Source organism: Ochotona princeps, chromosome 10, assembly GCF_030435755.1.
Source record: "Ochotona princeps isolate mOchPri1 chromosome 10, mOchPri1.hap1, whole genome shotgun sequence".
NCBI lineage: Eukaryota > Metazoa > Chordata > Mammalia > Lagomorpha > Ochotonidae > Ochotona > Ochotona princeps.
In genome coordinates, this window is record NC_080841.1 from 36,976,010 (window position 1) to 36,999,616 (window position 23,607).

Consider the following 23,607-nt stretch of genomic DNA (forward strand, 5'->3'; position numbering starts at 1 on the left):
ACCACTGCCTCTCCTAACCTTAAAAGGTTTTTCTTTGGCGCTTTCTACCTCTGCTTTCAGGAACAGAGTTTCTTTTTTTTTTTTACATTTTATTATTATTATTATCATTTTATGATACAGTTCCATAGGCTCCTGGCATTTCCCTTTTCCCCTCCCTAACTCCCTCTCCCCCCAATTCCTCTGTATCATTACTAAAATGTAGTTCTTCATACACAGTCATATGTCCATCATTGTGGGCATGGACAGTGGCAGAGTCCAGCATCCTATTGTCAAGATATAGTGAACAGTTTCATTGTAAGTCCATCTTTGTCTGGAAGTAGAAATGCATACTGCATTGTATCCTCACATCTGGATGTTAGTCTCCATTTCACAGCTACTGTGCATCCCCTTAAATGAAAAGTCATAATACAAAATCAACAATAGAAAGAAAAGTAGAAATTTACAATGCCATGAAGTTAAATGACATGTTGCTAGATATGACAGTCTCCATTACACAGCTACTGTACATCCCCTTAAATGAAAAGCCTCAAAAACAAAATCAACATCAAGGAGAAAAAAGAAATTAACAGAGTAAAGGAATAGAGTTTCTTTGTGAATAATTAGAAGTCAATGAACGATAAGGCAAGTGGGAGTGTAAGGATATCTGTAGGTCTAAGTCAATGCTTGACTTCCCTCTGCAACCTCCTGGCGTGTCAGTTGCTTCCTTTCCACAGACACTTTTAAATGCAACACATGTCTCTGTGGTACCATATTTCTGCTGTCTATCTTCAAGGATGTGGTCATTGGATTTAGTGACTTCAGTGAGAACCACTGTCTCTAAAAGAATATTACAGCCGCATGTTCTAGAAGCTTGATTCAGAAATGTTAGAGTTGCAGTGAGTTTGAAATTGTATCATTCTGCTCAGCTTATAATCAGCATGTCTGTGGTTGCCATAAGTGTTAGCAATGAGCACCTGCATTGCAGAAGGGACTGTTCTAATGTTCATGTATTACCTTGTTTCCACACTGAAAGCAACTTATTAATAGGTACTATTACCCCATTTTACAGATGAGTAAAGTGAAGCTCAAGGTTAGCGAGGCAGTCTAAAGTAACAGCCCAAGGTCTGGGATGTGAACCATGGCTGACTATTCTGTCAGCATATCTCACCCCATTTTCTAAGATTGGTAGTATCTTAATAATATAGTCCCTTGGGTAGTTACTGATAGTGTATTAGTCCATAAATATACATCCTGTTATTATAAGCATTTCACATATGATGTAAAACAGTATTAGTATTACTTTTCCAGTTATGTTAACTAACCTGGGAAAGCTGTTTAGTACAAAGCCTGAAATGAAAAATTCTAATGTTTATTTTTTATTTTGTTTTGTAACAGTGTTTGCTTGTGTTTATCTTATTCTTAATTGTGAGTGTTCTTGTCAAAGTCTCCATGCAACCTGTTCTTTGGAAACGTGATGGCTTTGCTCATGAATTATTAGTGATTGCTTTATGCAGCCTAAGTGCTAATCATTACTTTCCTGAGATAGAATCCTGCATATTTAATATATAGCAATGTTAATTTGTTTCATGTTTGAATTTTTAAATTATCCTCCAGTTTTTTTGGGGCGGGATTGACAAGGAAAAACCTATATGAACTTAAGAATTATAACATAATGATTTGATACATGAACGCATTATAAAATAATTACCACAGTCAAGCTAATGAACACATCTGCCACTTCACATAGTTACCACCTGTGTGTCTGTATGGAAAGTGAGAACTCTCCAGGGTCTTCTGTGCAGTAGGCCCCGAGACCACTGAAGAGTGAGGCTACAGTGTTCTGCAGCAGAACACTGGAGGCAAACTGGTGGGGGAATGTCTGTTTATTTGAAAAAACTCATGAGTTTATATATTGTAGGAAAAGGGCAGGTAGAAGGGCAGTCCTTACAGCACCCCCACGCAACGATGACATTGTAACTGCCTAATGGGTATGTCCTTCTCTCTGGAACCTCCAATGAAGTTATAGGTCATGTTCCCTGTGCAGGGCAGGAAGCTGTACTAAAGGCCGTGGGCAAACTCATTACAAAAGGATGAAAAACAGGATGAATGTAACATTTAACTTCCTAGAGTTGTTTACCAAGGAAGTCCTAGCACAGCTCCTTAAGGAAGCAGAGAAGAGAGACTGGAGTGCAGGCCATGGCTCTTGTTGCCTGCCCAGTGAACAGGCCATGTTAGGGTCTGGGTTAGCTGAGACTCCTACTGCTGTTTACCTAGGCACACAAGTGCCATGTGCCTACAGCCTCCCACATAGGCTAGGTAGAGAGAGATCCATGGGCCATCTCCCACAGAGAACTCCTGAAATCTGTTCTCATCTGTTATCTGGTGTATAGAGTACTTATATAGAAAATTCACCTCTAAAGCAACATACAGCGCTATTCTGGTATCAACTTTACGTGTAAAAATTTTTACTGACTGCTAATTCTTAAAGGACAAATGGTATCATTGTACCTTCTTGACTCCTTGTGTCAAAATCTCAAAATAGGTAAGTCAGCCACAAATGCATCTTTAGTATGCTGGTGACAATGTGTTGCAAGCCTGTGAGCTAAGTGAACAGTCTAGTCAACATTTTCAACAGCATTAATAAAAGAAATTCTAAGTGATTTAGGTTTTTTTTAATAAGCAAATTGTTTATGAGGTGAAGTTTTATTTTAATACTTCATCAGTGAAAGGTTTACAATGGCATAGCCAATATTAAAATGCTATATTAGGAGTTGATGTGATGGCTCAACTAGCTACTCTTCTGCCTATGGGTGCCAGCATCCCATATGGGTGTTCCATTTGTGTCCCAGCTGCACCACTTCCCATCCAGTTTCCTGCTTATGGCCTGGGAAAGCAGTAGAGGATTGCCCAAAGCATTAGGACCCTGCACCCACAAGGAATACCTGGAAGAAGCTCCTGACTCCTGGCTTTGGATTGGCTCAGCTCTAGCTGTTACAGCCATTTGGGGAGTGACCCAGCAGATGGAAGATCTTCCTCTCTGTCTCTTCTCTCTGAAAATCTGCCTTTCCAATAAATATAAACTTTTCAAAAATGCTGTGTATAGGTGGAAGAATGCTCAAATTTTACCTTTCTCATTTTTGTTTTTATAGATGTTCGAAGAAGAACAATTTATGAATATCACCGAGTAGAGCTACAAATGTCAAAAATTACGAATATTTCAGCTGTGGAGATGACCCCATTACCTAGTAAGTTAATATACAAAAATTAGGTGACAAAATGGTTGACAAGTTTACGAGGTGTGTTGATCATGCAAGAATACTTTCAAGAGTATTTAAATGGAATAACATAAATGTATTTATTTGGGTGTAAAAAATTTTAATACACAGTTTCATTTATGCATTGGGAAATAAAGCTCAAAAAATATTTACCCCAAAATAAATTAATATTTTTAATTCCATTTCCACACACTTTTGGGAGTGTCCTTATGTAACTGCAATTTGTGCTGAGGTGTTTTAATCCTAAGTATTTGTGGGGACAGGTGGTGATATTTGTTTTGATGAGACAGTCTTTTTTTGCTCCTATGTTGCCAATTAGTCTATGAATTGTTCTCTCTTATTTCCTAGCATGTCTTCAGTTCAATGGTTGTGGCCCCTGTGTGTCCTCCCAGATTGGCTTCAACTGCAGTTGGTGCAGTAAACTTCAAAGGTAAAAAATGATAGAAGAAAAAAAAAATTAATATTCAAAAGACTCATTGTTTCTCACTGTATTTTCAATTTATGTCAAGTATGTAGAATATGTATGATTAACTGGTATACATGTATAAACTCACAGATACACTATGACCACAATGAAAAGGGAAAATTGTGCTCAGAATTACTTATAACCTGCATAGCCAAAGAAATAATCTGACAGATGTTCATCATTCACTGAGGGACTTGTGATTTGTGATAGTGCAGTTGTTGTGTGTGGACTGATGATTTGGGTCCACCTCCTTAAGTTAGAAAGGGCAATCACTTCTATAGCAAGGATAGATTGTAATAATCACATGGATTTTATTACCAAATTCTTGAAGAGTATCTCAAGGTTATCAACCAATAATTAAGTCACACTCCAAGCCTGACACTACCTGAACTTTATATAAATACAATACGTACTTACTGTCCCACCTTGTAACTAGCTGATTTTGAAGCTGTATAAGTTTCTGATGTTAGAGAAATTCACCAATTTTCTGTCCTTAAAGATTTTCAGAGACTGAATATTTGGTAGTGGGAAATACAGGAGGAACACTTGTAGATGCGTTTTGTTGTTTATTCAGCTATTGTGTGGAAGAGTTGTATCTCGGGGGCTGGGAATACACAGTGAACAGGGTTTGTGCTGTGATCCCAGCAACCCCATGGGGTTTACACTGTGTCTGGGACAGTATCCTACTCATCTTGTGAGCTTCCTGGAAACCAGACACTAGTGGTGTTGCTCAGACGAGGCAGTGACAGAGCTCCCAAGCTACAGGTGGTGTTTGTACCTATGTGTGTTCACTTCTCACTGCAGCAGTTGCTATAATGATAACGGCATGTTCAGGAATGCTTTAAACATTACTGATAAATAACAGAGTATCAACTCCTTGACATCAATTTGGAGGAAACTTTTTAACTTACCAAGTCTTGGACAATCATAGCGGTATTGTGGCCAGAACATTATTTGTGATAATCTCAGTATCATTTTCCATTTACCATGTTGTTTCAGTGATTTCCTTTATGAAATGAATTCCAAATAGTGAAAAAGCAAACAGGCAGTTAAACATTTAAAAATATATGTATTAACAGAAAGAAGGTGGATTTTACATACTCTGAAGATTCAGTTCTAAAAGCATAAGGATGCTTCGCTCCTCCTGCCCTTTTGTGATTTGTGATAACATACTTTCAATTTGCATTATAATCACAAGCTTCATACTCCCCTAAGTATAGTGTGCAACAACTTGAAAAGTAGAAAGACCACTGTTCCCCAAAAGAGTAGTCAAGATACCAGCTCAGAGGATGCCAATTTCACCTCTATATATTCAGGAATTTTTTTCATCAAAGTCAATAGTAGCTTAATTTTGTTTCCAGAGCCAGATGGTTTGCTGAAAAACAGAGGTTATGGACTATTTTTATGTGTATTTTACTATGATTGCATAAAATTATATGCATAACAATTTATCCAGTGTCTATTCATATTTATCCAAAAGGAAGCAAGGAAGTAACATTTTAGTACTCATGTACATTTAAGTAATTCTAAGTTCAAAACCAATCAAGGAGAAGGCCATGCTTTGGCCTTGTTCATACTTCCTTCAAAATCCAGTTCATCGCTTGCCTCGCCAGAGTCCCTGAGAGGTGTCTGTTGGCCTGTATTCCTGCATGCTAGGCACACTTGTTAGCATTTAATTCAGGGCTTAAGGGTGCTGGTCATTTACCTGTCAGCTTTGCAAGACTCGAGACTGAGTAAAGAACAGGACCGTATCCAAATTTTCATTAAGTATTCATGGGCTAAGAATGTAGCTGGTACATGGAGAAATTAAAGAATAATGGTTAATTCTCTGTAATGCAGGTTTCCAAAGTAAGGGACTTTCAGTACTAAATGCAGGAGTGTCACAGCAAAAGAAGTTACAGCTTAGCATTCTAGGCAGCAAACAATGTAGGATAACCCTAACTCATTATAGCATATGGTAAATGAAAGCTTGTCGAGAAAACCTATCTATGACTAGCTGTTGCATTTGTGGCTTTATATTTTTTGGGGGTAGTATATATTTAAATTTCCAATCAGTTTTGACCATCACAATATATCTATTAGTTGTAATGTGCCTCTGGTAATATTTTTACTTTATTGGGAGATTTTTGTTAGATCTTGTGACAGAAAATTGCCAAACATTGCATTCTATAGCATTTGTTCAGCCATGGAGGCAGGTTTGTGGTGGCTAAATCATTTGGGCAGGGCTTTTTAACTTGTGATACGTTTGAAATTGAAACTTAATCTGTGTGACTTTAGCTTTTGGTTCTCAAAATCTCCTGTTAGACCTTGTACCTGCCAGGTTGTCCATGCCTTAAACTCATCTTGATTACTTTCTAGAAAATGTTAGAGATACTATTAAGAAATGAATCTCTCATAGTTGATGTTAAATAACAGTTGTATGATTTTGAAACTGCCCTAAGAATTCAGGATATGAAACAAAGGTTGAAACTGTACAGGTGTTTGTTTGGGTTGTGTGTGTTTAAGATTAATGGAGAAAAGCAGTGTGGTGGTACACATACGTGAGGGATGCATTTTTCACCAAACACTCCTAAAAAGCTTCACTGTTTCTGTGTGTTACTTACTATTAGGTGTTTGGTTAAATTGCAAACACTGATTTGAAATACTTTGGCAACCCAGTTACATGCATATCAAAATCTGTTTATTTAATTGCCTTGAGTATAGCTCCTTGCACTTTTGTTCAACTGAATTTCTCCACTGGGTTTAATAATTTCTTGGACATGAACACTTCAAAATTTTACCTTTCTTCCTGGCAGAATTTCCCTATGAAAAATTCAACAAAGCAAAAGAAATCTTAAGCGAAAAACAGAAAAAGTAACCCTCGTATTTTTTTTCTTCCAACATTCTTGTGTTTTCGTCCGTGTGTTCATTTGTTCTGGCATGATAATCAGTTGGGGGAAGTTACTGAATGTTTTCAAGTTGAGCTTGCTGTTCAAAAGATAAGGTAGTTTTAATTGACTTGTTTATTTCCTTTAATTCTCATTTTTCAGAATTAAAAGCTAAAAAAAACTGGAATAGTTTGCCTAAGGTCTGAAAGAATTTGAATTACAGGAACATGTAATGAGATCCATATTTGAAGTGCTTACCAAAAATACTTGACCCATTTTTTCTATGTAAAAGTGCTTTTGTTCCTCTCTGCAAATTGAGAGGACCTGAATCAATCACTTTCAACTATGCCTTATATTGTTACTCATTCAACAAAAGTTTGTGGGTGTCTGTTTAAATTGCTATTCAGTTTGTGCACTCAGTGGTGAAAAGAGACAAAAATCATTTCCTTAAGATAACGTACATTTTTAGAATGGGGAGATAGATTTTTAGACAAATTCAGGAAACAGTGCTAGTAGCATGTTGTGCAATGGCAAGATAAATAAGCAAATAATTTAAGAGGAAACATACCAAAATTTATTCAATAATAACTGAATTTAGTTATTATTATGTCTAAGCATTCTTGCCCTTTTGAGGAAACTTGGTTTTATCAGCCATTATCATCCAAAAGTTTGCTTTTTTAATTGAAAATGTATTTTGACTCTTAAAATATTAATTTGTTGACTGAGCAGTGCACTGCCTGTTTCCCATAAGCCAGGCACTGGCTTCAACTATGAGGGAATTAGAACAATAATCAACTATTAATCTAAGCCAAGTGCTCATAGAGTTTGGCATTCAGCTTAACAAGCTAGAAAATAAATGAATTAATAATTAAGCAGAAAGTCATATGGTGATGAGTGCTATATACTGCATTTGAAAGCAGCAATAGTTGGGACAAGCATTTGCAGCACAGTTAGTTAAGCCACGACGTGGGACACTTGCATTCCCTATTGGAGTCCCTCGTTAATGCCTGCACTTGGGTAACGAACCAGTGGATGGAATGTATCTTTCCTTGCCCTCTTCCAACTGTCTTCACTCTTTAAATAAATGAATCCTAAAACATGAAAAGCAAATGGTTTTGTTTAAAAAGAAAGCTGCTCAAATGTTTTGAGGGCTTTAAGGGCTTCAAGGAGGAAGTAACAGAGTTCTAATAATCCAGAGCTGGCTATTACAAATAGAAACCAAACATTTTTTAAAATTTATTTTTAATTTTAGACGTAGTTGATCAGAGTGGAATGGATCAAGGGTTAGGGAAAAGTGAGTATAATCATTGTTTCCAAATTTTCTTTCTTTTTTTTTCCTTATTTTGGGGAAGTGAGGGTAGGGATAAAAGAAGCCATACCCAGCCTCCCAACCACTCCAATACTCAGGAGCGGAGAAAGGCCACCCAATATCAAGCCAGGGTCCCAGTGTGACTGATACTCCAAGGGTGCTGCCCAGGTGGTTTTGATAACAAAGAATATTTCAAAGTGAGTGTCAAGTACAATGGCTCTGCTGTAGGCTTAGGCTTGCCCTGGTGTGGTAAGAGAAGGAGCACAGTGAGCTGCGATTATTGTCAGCTGGACATGGAGGGAAGGCTGACATTACAAGGGATCAGAAAGTAGCCAAGCGCTGGAACACAGATGGATTCGTCAGCTAGGATGAGTTTTGTCCTCAGCATAATGGAAAGCCTTTAGAATTTAAACATATGAGTGAGAATATATATAATATTCTTAAAAACTAACGCCAGCTTCCTTAAGAATAGATTTATTTGCTTGCGGGACTTGTGAATGGAGTGGGAATGAATAGTAAGGATTGTGTGCAATAATTTACCCAAGGAATACACGGATGGTAATTATATATGTTGTAAGAGATGAATGGATGCAAGGCTTTTTTTAGAAGGAAACAGATTGCTTCCTGATGAATTAGCAGTGAAGAAGAATGAAAAATACTCTTCAAGGATACTTTTTCTTTTACCACCTTGGTACATGAGGATTTCTGCCTTTTGTGATTGTTCAGATGACACTGGAGACAGAGACTAGGAAGGGAAGATTTAGAGTTCGGTTTGGAACAAGCCAAGTCAGATAACTATTAGACTTGCAGTGGAAGTATTCAGTCGGAAAGGGTTATGGCTAGAGGATCACACTGAGGAATCATTATATAGTGTTTAAATCCAGAGGGCTGGATGAGATCAGCTATGAAGAGAATGTAAATTGAAAATACACTAAGAGACTCCAGGAACAAGCCTTGTGACATGCCATCATGAAGTATGATGCTAATTTTCCATTGCTTAACATTATTTTATAAGTACACTGATATAAAGATACATTTGTTGGGATAAAGACTACCTGTGAATGATACATGAGAAGATAGTAGGGAAACTAAAATGAGTAGTGACCAGCATGTGAATGTTATTTTCATTATGGACATTTTTGTGTTTGCATTTTTGTCACCCAGAGCTGAGGATAGGAGGGACCAAAAAAGAGAAATAAGAGAACATAAGTTCCTTGATGGAGTAGAGGTGCAGTTTCAAGTTGTTTTATTTGGATTAAGTTGTGAAGATACTTGAGGCCAAAAATACCCATTTAACTGTGAATTCAAAGAGCGCATTCTGGCTGTCTCTGTCCATGGGACTTGTTTGTGTTGCCAAAACTACTGCAGAAAGAATTAAGCTATCTCATGGTATAAAATGTCAACATTCATAATCATGCACATTGAATAATAGCTTAATTTTGTAAGGCTGGTCTCTCGGTACTTTACTTTTAAAAGTTGTTTTGTAGTTTAGATTTTCTTAGAACCAATCAAACTGATAAGATTTATACTGGCAAAAAATCTGGAAATAAATATATTCTATGTGTCTATGCAGCAGAAGAATAAACTGAATAGGCACATTCCTGTAGATGGTCTAGATATGCATTTACCAAAGAGTAGAACAATACATTCACTTCCAAAGTATAAGATTATGGAAAAAGGACAGTTCCTCACAACATCTCGACTTTAATTTTTGATCTGCTTATTTCTGTTACATTTCCCTGAGTAGACTCTAGCACTGGCTTATGATTTTTCCACTGAATGAAATGCATTCCTTTTCTATGACAAAAAGGGAAACAGAAGGAAATAATTATATATCTATATCTATATAGATATAGATATAGATATAGATAAAAAACAAAAATTCAAATAAGTCTGAAGTCAGAAATTCTGGCTAATCATTCATCAACAACCAAAATTCATTAAAAGCAAAAGAAACCGTTCTTACATAGATGTAGCTAATTTTTGATAATAGGATGTGATTATATCATATGCTAATTTAGCTCATGGAGATGAACCTCATGGAATTGAAACTTACGGAGATGAAACTCTGTATGCCTGGGCATAGGAGGAGAGGCAGAGAGCAAATTTTAATACTGTGGCTGATCCCCATCTTTGTTTTGTCTATAAACCCACACTTCTCAGTACCAGGGAGATTAAAGTTGCCTTTCTCTAAGTGCCCGTTATGGTGGGCACATTTGTAACACTGAGTATGAATGTCGTGAATAAAGAAAATAGTTGACATTGTTAATACCAAATGGTTCCCAAATGGTCCTTTCTGACATTGCAGGAACGACTGGATACATTAAGGTTCTACATGTCAGACTCCTAAGAGATGCTCTGTTAAGAGAATTCAAAATAATTTTGACTCTATCTAATCTGTATCTTTTTATTCAAATCAGAATTTATCCCTCAAGGAAGTAGAATTCTACTGTCATCTTTCAGGAGACATATAAAGCACTTGTGATTCAGTTTAGCTAATTCCACAATAAGCCTTAACTTAATTCAAGAGTCTATGGTTTAACTGTGTCATAAAATGGAATCAAAATAAAATAAAGGAGTCTATGGTTTAAAGGAGAGAATAAGAAGGTCCTAGCTTTTGAATGGCTAGCAAGATACTCTTGGAATATCTTTTAGTCCTTTATTGTAACTATATTGTAGAGCTCGAGACAAGCTACTCTTATAAAGGAAAAAGATTTATTTCGGCTGATGGTTCTATGATTCATAGTCCGAGATTTTGCAGTTTCCTTTGGTTTGGCATCTAGTGGCCAAACCCTGAGATTATCAAACTCTCAGGGTAGCACAGAACATCCTATGGCAAGAGAGAGGGAGCATGCACATCCTTCTTAAAATCCTGGTGGATTTCAGCCATAGAAGAGTTGTCCTCCTGATATCTAGTCACTTTCCAAAGACTCTTCCTCTTCACACCACACGTGGATCAAGCTCCCGGTCTGTTAGTACTGTTACCATAAGACTTTGGAGACCAGTGAGTTTGGAGGTCAAATCAAAACACTGCAAGTTATGGCTAAGAGTGAAATCTGTAAGTTAAGGTAAAGCAGTGGATTTAGAGTGGATAAAGAGTCAGTATTATTGTGCTGGGGCAAGTTTACCTTTTACATCCTGGACAATGCCATAACCTGTAGCTGTTCTGACATGATGATCTAGCTGCATATTTGAAGCCAGTTAAAGACTGCACATTTACATAATTCACATAAAAACCGTTGACTTCAGTGATTAGGTGTGAAATCCCTGTCTGATTAGCAAATAGAAGCCTTTCAGGAAGTTTAAGAGCCCTGGTGCTAGATGAATTATAACCTCAGGCTTATTTCAATGAGTTGGGCTAAGCTTGAGTTCTGCTGGCAAGGTACCTTATTTCAGGGAGACATTTAGAGCTCAACAAGTTCACAGTTTTGAAAGAAAGCATTCATTTATCAATGTTTCAGGATACTTATTTTCTTTTCATTTTAAATTACCTCTATCTACTTATTGTAATTACTGATTAGTAATATTTTGGTAGACAAAGTTGTTGAAATTTTGAGATTATAAATTGAATATCAGTCATAAAATATGCAATAGTGAATCCATTTGTAACAAACATACCTTTAGCTTGGGACAGAAAATATCTTGCTGAAATATTAAATAATAAATTGGGAAAATTAAAATATTAAAGTGTTAAAATCGTTGAAACACCTACCAAAGTTTTAAAGGACTTCTGATACTTCTGGAACTACCACACAGCCAAGATAATTGTTTTTGACCTGAAATGAATATGTGAAATAAATTGAATGTGAATGTATTTTGAAGATACTTTATGGTCAATCTTTTCGAGTTTTAATCAAGATTCTTGGCATTTGTTAGTTAGCTTCTCCTGAAACATAGCATATGCAATGTTGTCTTTTAAGAATACAAAGATAAAGCCCATTTTGGGGAAAGATTTTATTTAATTATTTGAAAGCAGAGTTATAGAGGGTCAGGAGAGAGGTAGAGAGCAATCTTCTATCCACAAGTGCCGAAGGACGAGGGTCATCTTCCACTGCTTTCCCAGACACATTAGCCTGGAGCTTGATCAGAAATGGAGCAGCCATGACTCCAACTGGCACACATAAAGGATGCCGGTGTCACAGGTGGTGGCCCTATCTACCATACTACAGTACCATCCCCTAAAATCTATTTTTGTCCTCCTTTTAAAGTCTTGCAATTAGCTGTTACAGTAAAGCATTTTGAAGTAATTCAAATATAAAGAATACCTTTGAAAAGTTACTATTAATAAGGTTTCCTTTCAGGGGAAACTTCTATGAATTAAAAACAGAAATAATGAGAGACTGTTTCCATTTAATCACATTCATATTTACAAAATTTAAATTTTACCACATGCATGTATTACCTAGAATAAATCAAGAATAAAAATATATAGAAGAAAGGAAATATAAATATATATATATATGTGTGTTATATGTAAATATATGGTTATCTTAGATATGGACTTGATAAATACATGAAATCTGTTCTTTGTGGTAGTAAAATTAAGTATATTAGAACAATTCAAGTGTTGTTATGAGGAAGAAGGAAGCCTTTCAGACTCAGAAGATTATCTATGCCACGTGTACAAAATACAGCTCTTTTGTTTGTAAAGACAGTGTTAAATTTACTAGCATTTTTGGCTATAAAAATGGGAAAAAAAAGGTGTTGAGCTGTGCAAGTTTATCTCTATCTATTAATCATCCGTTTTGCCTTTTGGTCTGCTTCTTTTTTCCACTGGGCCATCTTCCAGTCGGTCTCTAAGGAGAAAATAAAGAAGATCAATCAATCTTTTCCCTCCACACTATGCAGAAATAGGTGTCTGAGCTGAGTCTCCTGGTAGTCAGGTCCCACCTGCAATATCAAGACACTCTTTTTGAGTCATTTTGATTTTCCAGTTGGTGAATGGTGTTTGCTTTTCGTTTGAGCATCCCTTGGCAAGCTACATGTAAATTCTTTAGAAATATTTAGCACCACATATGTTTAGAGCTGCTTTTTCAAGATTATCCAAGTGATTTTAAAGTTTTGTTTATGTGTTAGCCAACTGTGGTGGCTGTGTTTTATATGGTTACACTTTAGAAAGCTAGACTTCAACAGATTTAATCTAACATAGCCAGAGTATCTGAAAGTGAAGCATTTGGACTAAAAGCATTACTTCAGCTTGCTTGTACTAAAGTAGTGAGTTCTGTTGGAAATAATTAAAAAGTTAATTGCCCAAGAATGAAATTACATTTGTTCAGCTTAAAATTGTAGGTTTTAAATTATTGTAAAAAAATCCTTCAAGGACAAGGAAATAAAAATATAAAAACCAAAGCAAAGTAAATATACATCATCTACTTAAAATTTTACATGAATTTTCAATATTTGGAGAAGAATAATTTCCTATAGAAAAGATTGATGTTAGATAAAACAAAATATATTTCTTGACAGAAATATACTACTCAAGATCTTTATGACATTTTCTTAATGCCAAAGTGCTTATTTTCTGTCTTGAGTGAATGAAACAATTTTACCCATTAAAAATGCCTACCCAGGGTTTTGAGGGAAATTATATACCAGGAGTTCTGAATTCTGTTATTCATAGAAACTATTAGGAATCAGAAATTCTGCAATGCATATTAAGATCTAGATAGTCCTATTCTAAATGTGTATCTTTTTATGTAATCGTAAGTTAGACCGGTCACATTGTGGGTATTACTAGGAAATACAAAGGAAAAGATACTTCTGGATAAAAAGAGGAGTTATTGGTAGAACCAACAGCAGCTATCAAAGTTTCCTTTTCTGGTATGTTACAGGAAGAGGTTTATAGAGTCTGGAATACTGCGAATTCTTTTTCTCTCCTTTCTAGAAAGGCACTGTTTTTTTCATCTTAGCTCTTGCATTTTTGCTTCAGTGAGGATTTATAGTCAAGGGACAACTATTTGTCTTCTCTGTGAATCATGACCATGGCTGCAATAGTATCTAAGAATAGGTTTGCCTAATTTTACATCCGAAAATAGTATCATTGTGAGAACAAAGAACACTGCTTACACTAACCTGGGGCCCTACTCAGAATTAATCCACCCTGAATGGCAGTCTGCACACCTGTAGGTTTGTTTGATTCTTGCCCAGATTTCCTCTGCTGTCCCTAAACCACAAGGGCGTGGACAAAAATGCCAGCAGGGTTGTTTTCAGCATAGGGATGCCTTATACCCAGAGACACTGAAAATCCTTATAATAGCCACAAGTACTATGTGCCAAATATCACATGAAGACCTTGACCATTCCTGAAGTCTGTTAATTCTGTTGTCTCATTCATTTCATGCAGTGAAATAAAGAGGTGAGTGTTAGGATCCCTGCTTTATAAATTAAGTAGGTGAGAATTAGGAAGGCTAAAAAGCTTACTCAGGATCACAAATACAGTGATCAGATTAAGCTGTGTTTGTAAAATAACGTGTTTTGAAGGCTGAGTGGTTGCATGAAAGAAGTAAATAGTAGGGTTGAACTTTTGGCAGGTACATAGTGTGGCCCAGCAATCCAAAAACTCCATGTCCACTGTGAAAGGAAGAAAATCCCTCCCTGATCTCTAAGCCCTTTTTCTTGGTTTATCTACACTAACCTCCATTCGACACTTACTTGAATGGCTTGTTGTAAAATGATACATGTAAAATGTGAGAACCAACCTATCCTCTCAATGCCACATGCCTGCCCTTCCAATATAGGCTCACTTTTCACTTTTTGTCCCAGGGTCCCATTCCAGCCATGTCTCCATGGAAGGGTGTGCCCATCAGTTATAGGGTCACCTATCAAACACCATTTTGGGATTCCTTCCAGGTTGCTACTGTCCAGATTTTACTGCAGTTAATTTATTCAAGACCTAGGGCAGAGCTTGATTTTCTAGGTTAGAACAATTGTTTTCCATCATGCAACCCTGTGATTGAAAACATATGGACCAGAAAATGGGATATTTATTACCTGACTCTTCAGAAGATGTTTTTTAAAATTATTCATCAATGAAAAAAAGATAAAATAATAACAATAAACTAATTTGGAAAAATATGGATTATCTAGTTATGAAGGTTTTAACGAAGTAAACAGTGACACTGAGACAAATAATCCAATAAAATTATTAATTACTTTGGGGAAAAAAAGAAAACTAAGGAAGGTAAAACCCACACAATGTTGCTTGCGCAAGAATAATAATATACTCGTGATGGCAAGGAGTTGGCGGATGTTGTGAACTAAAGGTAGTAGAGCATGGAGATTTAGGTCTATGTGTACATTCAACATATGATTGTACAGCAGTCTTTTGTGACAAATGTTCTGTTGGTCTCAAGTGATGTTTTCTGGAGCATTTTCAGTATTGTTAAAATAAAATATGAGAAAATCAATAGTTAAGGATGTTTCTGTTAGCATAAGGAAACATTAACTGTATTTTATGAAGCAGAAAATTGCCTCACACCCAAATTCTTAAAAAGCTTTTTTTTCCTTGCTGCTTTTAATAAGACATAGAACATTGGTACACATGAGCTGCATAAAATTCTAATAGAATTAGCATACAGTAATTTAATACTTTATATGCCTGGCAAATCTGTTGTAAAATAAAGTAAGGGAACAAAGAAGAATGCACTGTCTTATGACAAGAACCATTCCTTAAAGGGGAATGAAAATACTAACACCTTGCTGATAACCTATAGAAGGACCTGGGCCTGGTACAGTCGAAGATGTCTTCTAACCTTGCAGGTGAGGTAAAAGATTTGTAATGAAGAGAGCTTAGTGAAAGTGTAGAAGAACAACAAAGCTTTGTGTCTTCTAAAGTCACCTCTAAAATTAAATAGCTTATTATTCAAGCATTGGTATTACAACTTACACTTCCAGAGGCAAATTGAATTCAGCATTATACACACATATTTACATACATACGCATCTATATTACCTGTACAACATATACAGTATATTTAGGTATGTATTTAAAATGATCAAATGTGCTATTTGAAAATGATAACACAATAACTTGGTAACATTGCAGCAAACTGTTAGTTCTATCAGAAGTATTTCCATCAAAAATAAATTTATTTTTTTTAAAACAATCACTTAGGATGCAGCATAATTTACCGCTACATGTAAATAGGAATAGATGTCTGAATGAAGTGGGATAATAAATTTTCTTCAATTTGAATTATTAATCTTAGCTAATGTAGACTATCACATATATAAAAAAAGGTATTTTCAACTAATGGGCATCTTAGGGAAGTTCTCCCATAAATACACTATCTATTGAAGAATATAGAAATACAAGGACCCAGCGTGGTAGCCTAATGGCTAAAGTCCTCAGCTTGCATGCATGAGGATCCCGTATGGCTATCGGTTTGTCTCCTGGTGGCCACTTCCTGTCTAGCTCCCTGCTTGTGGCTTGGGAAAACAGTTGAGGATGGCCCAAAGCCTTGGGACCCTGCACTAGCATGGGAAACCAAGAAGAACATCCTGGCTCCTGGCTTTGGATCATCTCATCCCTAGCCATTTTTTCCACTTGGGGAGTGAATCAACAGACAGAAGATCTTCCTCTCTGTTTTTCCTCGTCTCTGTGTAGCTGCTTTTCCAATAAAAATAAATAAATCTTTAAAAAAATGAAATACAATATGAAAACATCAGTCAATGTCTTTGGAGAAGCAGCACTCTGCTGTTCGTGGTTAAGTCTGGTTACTGCTATCTGGAATTATTGCTACCTTACACTGCAACATCTGGGGAAATAGCTACAGAAAAATTAGCACAAAGTGTTTGTCATAAGGCCCTGTCCTTGTTTTAAATAAGCTCATTGTACTTGTTTGAAAGATTTAATTGCATGATAAAATTGATAATAAGTCTAGACCAATTAATAAGATGAAATGTACAAATAGGTTTCTTAAATGCTTTGGAAATGATATCTTCTTAAGGAGAAGAAACTTTCTGGAAAGTTAAAACTCAGAAAGTGGAAGAGATGAGATTACATTGCATTGTGGACATTCTGTGGCAGAGGTCCCACAGCCTAGACCTTCCATCTCTTCACCGCTAGAGCACCCGAGAGCAGGCATTGAGGGGCTCTGCTAAAGTCAACCCTGACCACTGGCCCAAGCCTGAAAACGCTGGTGCATGTGTGCTTGACTGGTGGCAGAGCACCAACGTTCCCAGTCCACCCAGTCATGCTCCCTGCAGATCCGTTCTAAGGACTCAATTCACCTCTAATAAGAAACACTCTGTGTCTTGAGCAGTGAGATGGAAAGGGGAGATAAACACATTTATTGTTCAAAGACAGTTCGCTGATCACTCCTACTGAAGCCAGGGAGACAGTGGGGTGTTCTTTTGGATTGCTTTAGTCTTTGTTTATGGTTAGAAACAGGAATAGGCAAAGTTCATATTAGGATTTTCTGGGAAGCTGGAAATACCATCTCTATCCATTTCTTGGTAAATCTTAACTTTCCAAGTAAAACTATGAGACCAATATACGTAAAATAATGAGATGATGGTCTTGGCAAAGGGGTTTCTTGTGCTTGCCCCTGCTATCTTGGCAGGATGAGTTGAGTTGCCTCATGCATTTCTGGTGTTTCAGGCGGAGATGGAACACTGCAGAAGAGCAGAAACCATTAATAGGAGCCCAGCTGAGCAAAAATGCACAGGCAAAAAGGATCACATTCACTAAGGCTCAGCATATCTAAGCCCCTACGACTGCATTCCTTTTTACAATAAAGCAAAAATCAACAGCTCTGTTCTGTCCCTTTTATGCATTTGAAGGTACCATTAAAATTTGGCATTTGATATGAAGACAGGAATTTTTTAGAGTGTCAAAACCTGAAAACTGAATCTGTCAGTAGTTTTTCTTGTTGTTGTTAATTGTTGCTTCAGTGTCCCTCAATCATGAAGCAGTTTTTTTTTTTTTTTTCACTTTGCTTTAAGACTCTGCTCTTTCTACCAGGACTGAAAAGTTGGATGCCATAAAAGAGCTTTTAGATTCTGCAAGAACTTACCTCGTGAAGGTTTTTGTTTTATTTTTACTTCAAAAAATTATTTGAAAGACAGAGTTACAGACAAGAGAGAAGGAGGCTCCAAGACGGAAACAGATCCTCCATCTGCCAGCCCACTCCTCACATGGCCACAGTGGCCTGGGCTGAGCCAGATTGAAGCCAGCAACCTCCTCTGGGCCTCCCATGTGGGTAGAGGGGCCCAAGCACTTCAGCCACCCTCTGCTGCTTTCCCATGCTCATTAGCAGGAAGTTGAATCTGAAGTGGAGTGACCAGGTCTTGAACCTGTGCCCATAATGGATGCTGTAGGCTCTGGCCTTACCTGCTACACTGTAGCTCCAACTCCTCTCCAATTTCGCGAAGTTCACTTTTTTGGCTAAAGAAACTGAGGGCTTGGTTAGCACTTGGAGGATCCAAGGTTACTTCCGCAAGTTTGTGGGAAACAGAATTAAATGTTTCAAAATTAAACACATAATAACTTAAAAAGTATAAAATCAAGTGATGAGTAACTTTAAAAATAAATTAATTAAGTTTATTCTTAGAATATTGAACACCCATATGAATGAGGGTCGGAGGTTTCAGCAGATCTTCTGAACACGCATAGATTTAAGAAGTTTGCATCCAAATCACCTGTTAGCTCAATTTCCCGGGGACACTTTGCCATACTATTGTGTTATTATAGTTTTTTTTTTCATCATGAATTAGATTACCATTTCTTTTTGTTTTCCAATGTGATCAACAAATAAGTTTACTGAGCATTTACTACATCAAAGTGCAATGGAATGTTTCATCTGTCTGATTTAATCAGCACCACAGCCTAGCCAAGATATTCTATATTCTCCATCTTATAGAAACCGAGTCTCCAAAGATAATATTCCCTAGATCCCAACCTAAATCCCACCAATATGAACATGTTAGGAGTGTCAGCAAAGGGCTGACCCCACACATACATTTGTTATATGCAGCTGTAAAGTTCATGCTCTAACACTAAGTCATGCAGCCCCAAGTCTTTGAAATGGGAATAACAGTGAATTACATTGCCAAGTTGGGGTAAGGGTCACATAACTGAAAGTTGGTGAACAGTGCTCCTGTCAACTGCTGCATGCTCAAGTAAGTGTCAGCCACTCCACGTTTCACCTTTCCTTTTCCAGGACAGACATATGAAATAACATCATGTGTTTTTCTCTGGACATATTCCAGAACAGACTAAAAATTGTTATCTGCCATTCATTGTCAGTTTAAGGTGGGAGGCTCATATTGCCTAAAGTTGGGGAGGGAATCAGGTGTGGCAAGGTAGCATAATCTTACCAAACATAATACACTGTACCCTCAGGAATCCTTTGGGTTAGTGAAATGATCTATGTTATTAAAATGGTAAGCTTTCCAACTCTCCAACATCACAACGAATCATACTTTGCCCCTCTAGAGAGAGTTGTCAGGAATCTCAGTAATTCTGTAATCTGATATAGTTTCATTGTTTTCCCACAAATGATCCAACTCTGAGTTGATTTGAAATCTCACTTTGCATTCACATATAAAACAAAACATATCAGATAGGAAATATGTAGCCACCTGTTCTCCCAGAGCATAACTTCTGGAATTCTAACTTTTTTGTCTCTTCAGGATACAGTGTTGATGAGCAGAATGAATGGCTATTGTACTATGCTTCTGATTTTAGGGAGAAAACATTGAGTTTTTCATCATTACATGTGAGGTTAGCGGTAGGTTATCCGTGGATATCCTTTATCATTTATGAGTCTAGAATGTTAAAACAGTAGTGGCTAAAGATCAAATTCAACAAAAAGTTCAAATTGTTAAAATATAATTAACAGTAAAATTATTCCATGAATAAAAATATGTTAACTTTAAAAATGCATCAATGCCATCATTGACATTAAAGTGTTATATATATCTTGACAATAGGATGCTGGGGTTTCTATCATTGTCCATACCTGCAATGTCAGAATACACTAAAATAGCAGAATGATGGGCCTATGATTGATTATGAAGAACTATACTATTGTAATGACATAGGGGAAATCTGTGTGTGTGGGCAGGGGACAGGACTTGGGAAGGGGAGAAGGGAAATGCCAGGGCCCATGGAACTGTATTATAAAATAATAAATTTAATATAAAAGCATATCAATATGATTAGTAATGCTAGTATTTAAAAATTTTGGTGATTTTAATAGAAAAAATTGTTTGGTAAAATCTGGCATTTGTTCCTAGGTACAAATGTTAGTATGCTATGATAGAATGGTAGTCATTAAATGTAATAATTATTGTTATTTCATAATAACTTTAAAAATTTTATGGAAAACTGAAGTCCTAGAGACATGCCCATTATAATTAGGAAGAAGGCAAGAATGTGATCACCTCCGTGATGTAACATGGTTCTACAAATTCCTATTAGTACACAAAGAAACACAAATGAAAAATGGTATTATTCAAAAGAAGAAATAGAAGTCAACATCTGTAAATAAAGAGGATTATTGCAAAATAATCATGCAGAAACCAGTTACTTTCTGTCAGAATGGATGATTCAGCAAATGCAGGGATGAAAATTCTTAACAGCAGAAATGGATGAAATAGTTATGTAGACACTTAGACTGACAGCTGAATAAACATTTCAGAGGATGGAAACCAGAATGTGTTGTCAGTTATTTCTACACCAGATCTCTCAAATTCACAATAGGATTATTATTTGGAACATGATACTGTGATTATGAAATTCACATAGAGTAAATAAGTATTCAAAAACATCAATGACAGACATGATCACATCAGTCTTGACATTCTATCTGAGAAATACAGTTCTTCTTTTTTTTTAAGATTTATTTGAAAGTCAGAGTTCCGGAAACAGTGAGAAGGAGCAATTGAAAAAGGTGAGAGTGAAAGAGAGGAGGGACCGAGATCTTCTATTCATTTGTACACACCCCAAATGGCCACAAGCTTCTTCCTGGTCTCCTCATGTGAGAGCAGAGGCCCAAGGATTTGGGCCATCTTCTGCTGCTTTTCCAAGCCATTTCCAGAGAGGTAGATTGGAAGTGGAGCAGCCAGGACTCAAACCAGTGAAGCTGAAACCGTAGGTGGTGGCTCAACTCACTACTCCATGGCACTGGCCTCAAATATATTAATTTTAAACTTTGATTCATCCTTTCCACTATATGCCAAAATCCGTAAGAGTTTAGAAAGTTTAAGTGAAAAATAATAGGCTAATGAGATAATATATAGGGGAACCCTTAACCAGCAAAACAAAGAAGAAACAAAACTTTTTCTTTTTTTATCTTTTTAATTTATTATTATTATTATTATCATTTTATGATACAGTTCCATAGGCTCCTGGCATTTCCCTTTTCCCCTCCCCAACTCCCTCCCCCCCAGTACCTTTATATCATTACTAAAATATACTTCTTCATACACAGTCATATGTCCATCATTGCAGGCATGGACAATGGCATAGAGTCCAGCATCCTATTGTCAAGATACAGTAAACAGTTTCATTGTAAGTCCATCTTTGTCTGGAAGTAGAGATGTATACTACATTGTATCCTCACATCTGGATATGATGGTCTCCATTGCACAGTTACTATATATATCCCCTTAAATGAAAAGCCACAATGCAAAATCAACAAAGGAAGAAAAATATAAATTTACAATGTCATGAAGTTAAATAACATGTTACTGGATATGACAGTTTCCATTATACAGCTACTATAATCCCCTTAAATGAAAAGCCACAAAACAAAATCAACAATAGGAAGAAAAAAATTAACAACACCATGAAGTTAAATAACATGCTACTGAGTGATTAAAATCAGCGAAAGCTCTATCTCATGGATTTTGATGTTTTTGTTTTTGTTAGTTTCATCTCTTCAAAACAGTTTCTTATTAAATTATTCAATGACTCATAGATCATACAGTAGCATCATTTTCTTCAAGAAGAAACAAATTGTAAAAGGTTGAAAGTTTCATGACAAAATATGTAGCATATGTATATTCCTGTGTAGCAAATAAAAAGTTATATTTAGAATTAAAGAGAAAATTGTAAGTCAGGTATAATGCTGCAGAACACTTAAAAAAAAAAACTAAAAGGAATAGGATGAGTATGTAGTACAGTGGCAAGGCACATTTGGAATACCCACATTCCATGTCACAGGACCAGTTTAAGTCCCACCCCTGCTTCTGGTCCAGCCTTCCTACCAATGTCCACTCTGGGAACCAGCTAATGATGGGACCTTGCCACCTGTGTTAGAACCCTGATGGAGTTCTTGTCTCCTACTTTCAGCCTGGACTAGACCCAGCTGTTGTGGGCTTTTGAAGAAAGAATAGATGAAGATCTCTCTCTTCTGTGTCTCTTTCTCTCTCTTCCAAGCCTTTAATAGGAATAACCCAAACGAATAAAGTGAAATAAGTAAATGGGTATACAGGTCAAAATATGGAAATATGTGAGGTCAATAAGCATCTTTTAAAGTGTAACTTATTAATAATAGAATGCTAATGAAAACATGGTTTGTCATTTTTTATCTAAATGCAAAATTGGCATATATCTTTATAAATTAAAAAAATGTAGATATTCTCATATATAGATTAAATAAAATGTCCTAAATTCATATAATGGTGTATATGCTATCCTTAAAAATTGTCAGGCAATATTCTTAAGAAGCTATGAGAAAATACCCAGACTGTTGTATCAACTATGGAAAAGCAAGCTGTTGCATGTAATAATTCCCATTTGATGAATAGAAAACATACATTAAAGGCTAGAAATAATACTAGTAATATCTTAGAATTGTGATATACTTACTCTTTTTAAAAGATTTATTTATTCTCTGTGAAAGTTCAGTTACGGAGGGAGAAAGAAAGGTAGATAGAGTTATTCTATTTGCTGCTTCACACCCAGATGGTCTCAACAGACAGGGCTGGGCCAGGCTGAAACCAGGGACCCGGAAATTCATCCAAGTTTCCCACATGGAAGGCTGGGGCTCAAACACTTAGCTGAACGCATAGACCATTAGCAGGTGCTGGACCAAGTGGAGCATCCAGGACATGAACAGGTGCCCAGATGGAATGCCTGCCCTAAAGATAGTGGATCTGTGCACTACACTAAAACACTGCTCCCAGTGCACTGACTCCTAAACAATTTAAACCATGAATATGATTTAATTTTAAGTATTGGACAGAGTTTCTCAAGCTGAGAATTAATTCAGGACAGTAGTGATGTCATTAGCTACACAGTGGGTACAACCAGCATTTAAATGAAATGGAATTGAATAGGAAAATAGATGCTGCATTTATATGACTCTTCCCCCTCAAAAAAGCAAGAAGAAAATGTTGCACAACAATTTAGCTTTAATATATATAGATTATATAATACATTTTACTATGGTTTATTTCAAACAAATTTTAAAGTTTCCATATAGCAATAATCAATTTTTGGTAGAAATTAAGATTTTTAAAATTACATTCTGTTGCTAATGTATTTACATCCACTTGGTTTAGTTGAACCAGCACAAAATTGAAAGTCATTGAGGAATTCAGATTTAATTATTTCTGCCTCCACTGTTTTTTTTAATCAGCAAACTATTTAAGCAGGGAACATAAAGTTGTAAAATTATAGTTGATAGGACACTGTACTAAGATTGTTCAAGTGAGTACTTAGCCAGTCTTGATTCCTGACATTTTGAAAAAAAAAAAAAG

At 36.3% G+C, this 23,607-nt stretch overlaps 1 protein-coding gene across 1 annotated transcript in view; it reads left to right on the top strand.

Moving 5' to 3' along the window:
- PLXDC2 (plexin domain containing 2) overlaps positions 1-23,607 on the top strand; it is a 415,329-nt gene that overhangs the window by 332,662 nt on the left and 59,060 nt on the right. The window contains exons 8-9 of the mRNA XM_004578559.3: positions 3,129-3,224; positions 3,603-3,684. Coding sequence (XP_004578616.2) covers positions 3,129-3,224; positions 3,603-3,684 — 178 coding nt within the window. The remainder of the gene's footprint in view (positions 1-3,128; positions 3,225-3,602; positions 3,685-23,607) is intronic.